A 1,307-nucleotide genomic window follows, 5' to 3' on the forward strand; every position below is an offset into this window, starting at 1 on the left:
GTGTTGGTAGTGGGCAGACCTCTTTATGGTTTGGTGATTGGTCCCCTTTTGGCCGTTTGTGTGATCGCGTCCCTTATGTGGATGTGCATGATCTTCAAGTCCAACTTGGGGATGTGTTTGGGTCAGGAAGTTTTGATGCGGCAAGCCTTTATACAGTTATCCCGGTTGAGCTCGCGAGCTTTCTAAGAAAGTGCAGTCATGTGGTGTGTGATGCGACTACAAAGGATTTCCTACTGTGGGATCATAACGTGGATGGGGACTATACGGTGAAAGCAGGCTACCAATGGTTGTTGGGTAAAGAGGATACTCCAATGACTGTAGGGCATAATTGGGCAGAAATTTGGAAGTTGCCAATACCGGAGAATATCAGATTTTTTGTGTGGCAAGCTTTGAATAATGTCGTTCCAACGATGGAGGCTGGCGTACAGACATATGGCTCCACCAGATATTTGTCAGAGATGTAAGTTAGTGCCAGAGACTCTCATGCATTGTGTTCGTGACTGTCCGTTGGCTACTAAGATTTGGCGTGCAATTCGGTTTGTGCTTCCAACTAGCTTCTTCGTGCCTGCTGATTTTGGCTCTTGGATTGCGATGTTTCATGGGTTTGGCCTCACGGCGTTGTTGGCTACTACGTGGGTGGTGTGGAAGCAGCGGTGCAGATTCTATTTCGCGGGTGATTTGCGGGAGGTTCATCGTGTGGTTCGTGAGGTGCATTCGTTGTGGGAGGTGATTAGACACACACATCCTAGCACGACTAGTGCTCGTCAAGTCAGGCTTGTGCAATGGCAGTTTCCAAGGGAAGGATATGTTGCGTTGAACACTGATGGTAGCTCGCTGGGGAATCTCGGTATGTCGGGGTTTGGGGTGTGGCTCGGGACAGTAATGAAGTTTGGTTGTTTGGCTTTGCTGGCCACATTGGTGTGACAAATAGCTTCCATGCGGAATTGCTTGGGCTTCTTCATGGCCTTGAGGTTTGCTGGGACAGAGGGTACATGAAGATATAGGTTTTCACAGACTCGCAAGTAGCGTTGGGCCTCATCACGGCTGAGCATTCTCCTTTCCACCGGTATGGAGCGCTTCTTAATCGAGTCAAAGGTCTCTTGTAGCGAGATTGGGACGTGAGTTGTCGTCATTTGTTGCGAGAGGGGAACGCAGCAGCTGATTTCATGGCGAAATTGGGTGTTGGTCTGTCAACACACCTGGAGGTTTTTGAGGATCTTCCTCAAGGGATTGTTCCGTTGCTGGTTGCGGATCGCCGGGGTGCGGTGCACAGTAGGCATTAGGGGTTGTTTTCTTTTGTTTTTTGT

At 49.3% G+C, this 1,307-nt stretch overlaps 1 protein-coding gene across 1 annotated transcript; it reads left to right on the forward strand.

Moving 5' to 3' along the window:
- Window positions 1-483: 483 nt before the first annotated feature.
- LOC130744495 (uncharacterized) lies at window positions 484-924 on the forward strand. Its single transcript, XM_057596675.1, has one exon. The coding sequence runs from the start codon at window positions 484-486 to the stop codon at window positions 922-924; it is 441 nt and encodes a 146-aa protein (XP_057452658.1).
- Window positions 925-1,307: the final 383 nt, after the last annotated feature.

The sequence above is a fragment of the Lotus japonicus genome, chromosome 3, assembly GCF_012489685.1.
Source record: "Lotus japonicus ecotype B-129 chromosome 3, LjGifu_v1.2".
In the NCBI taxonomy this organism is placed as follows: Eukaryota; Viridiplantae; Streptophyta; class Magnoliopsida; order Fabales; family Fabaceae; genus Lotus; species Lotus japonicus.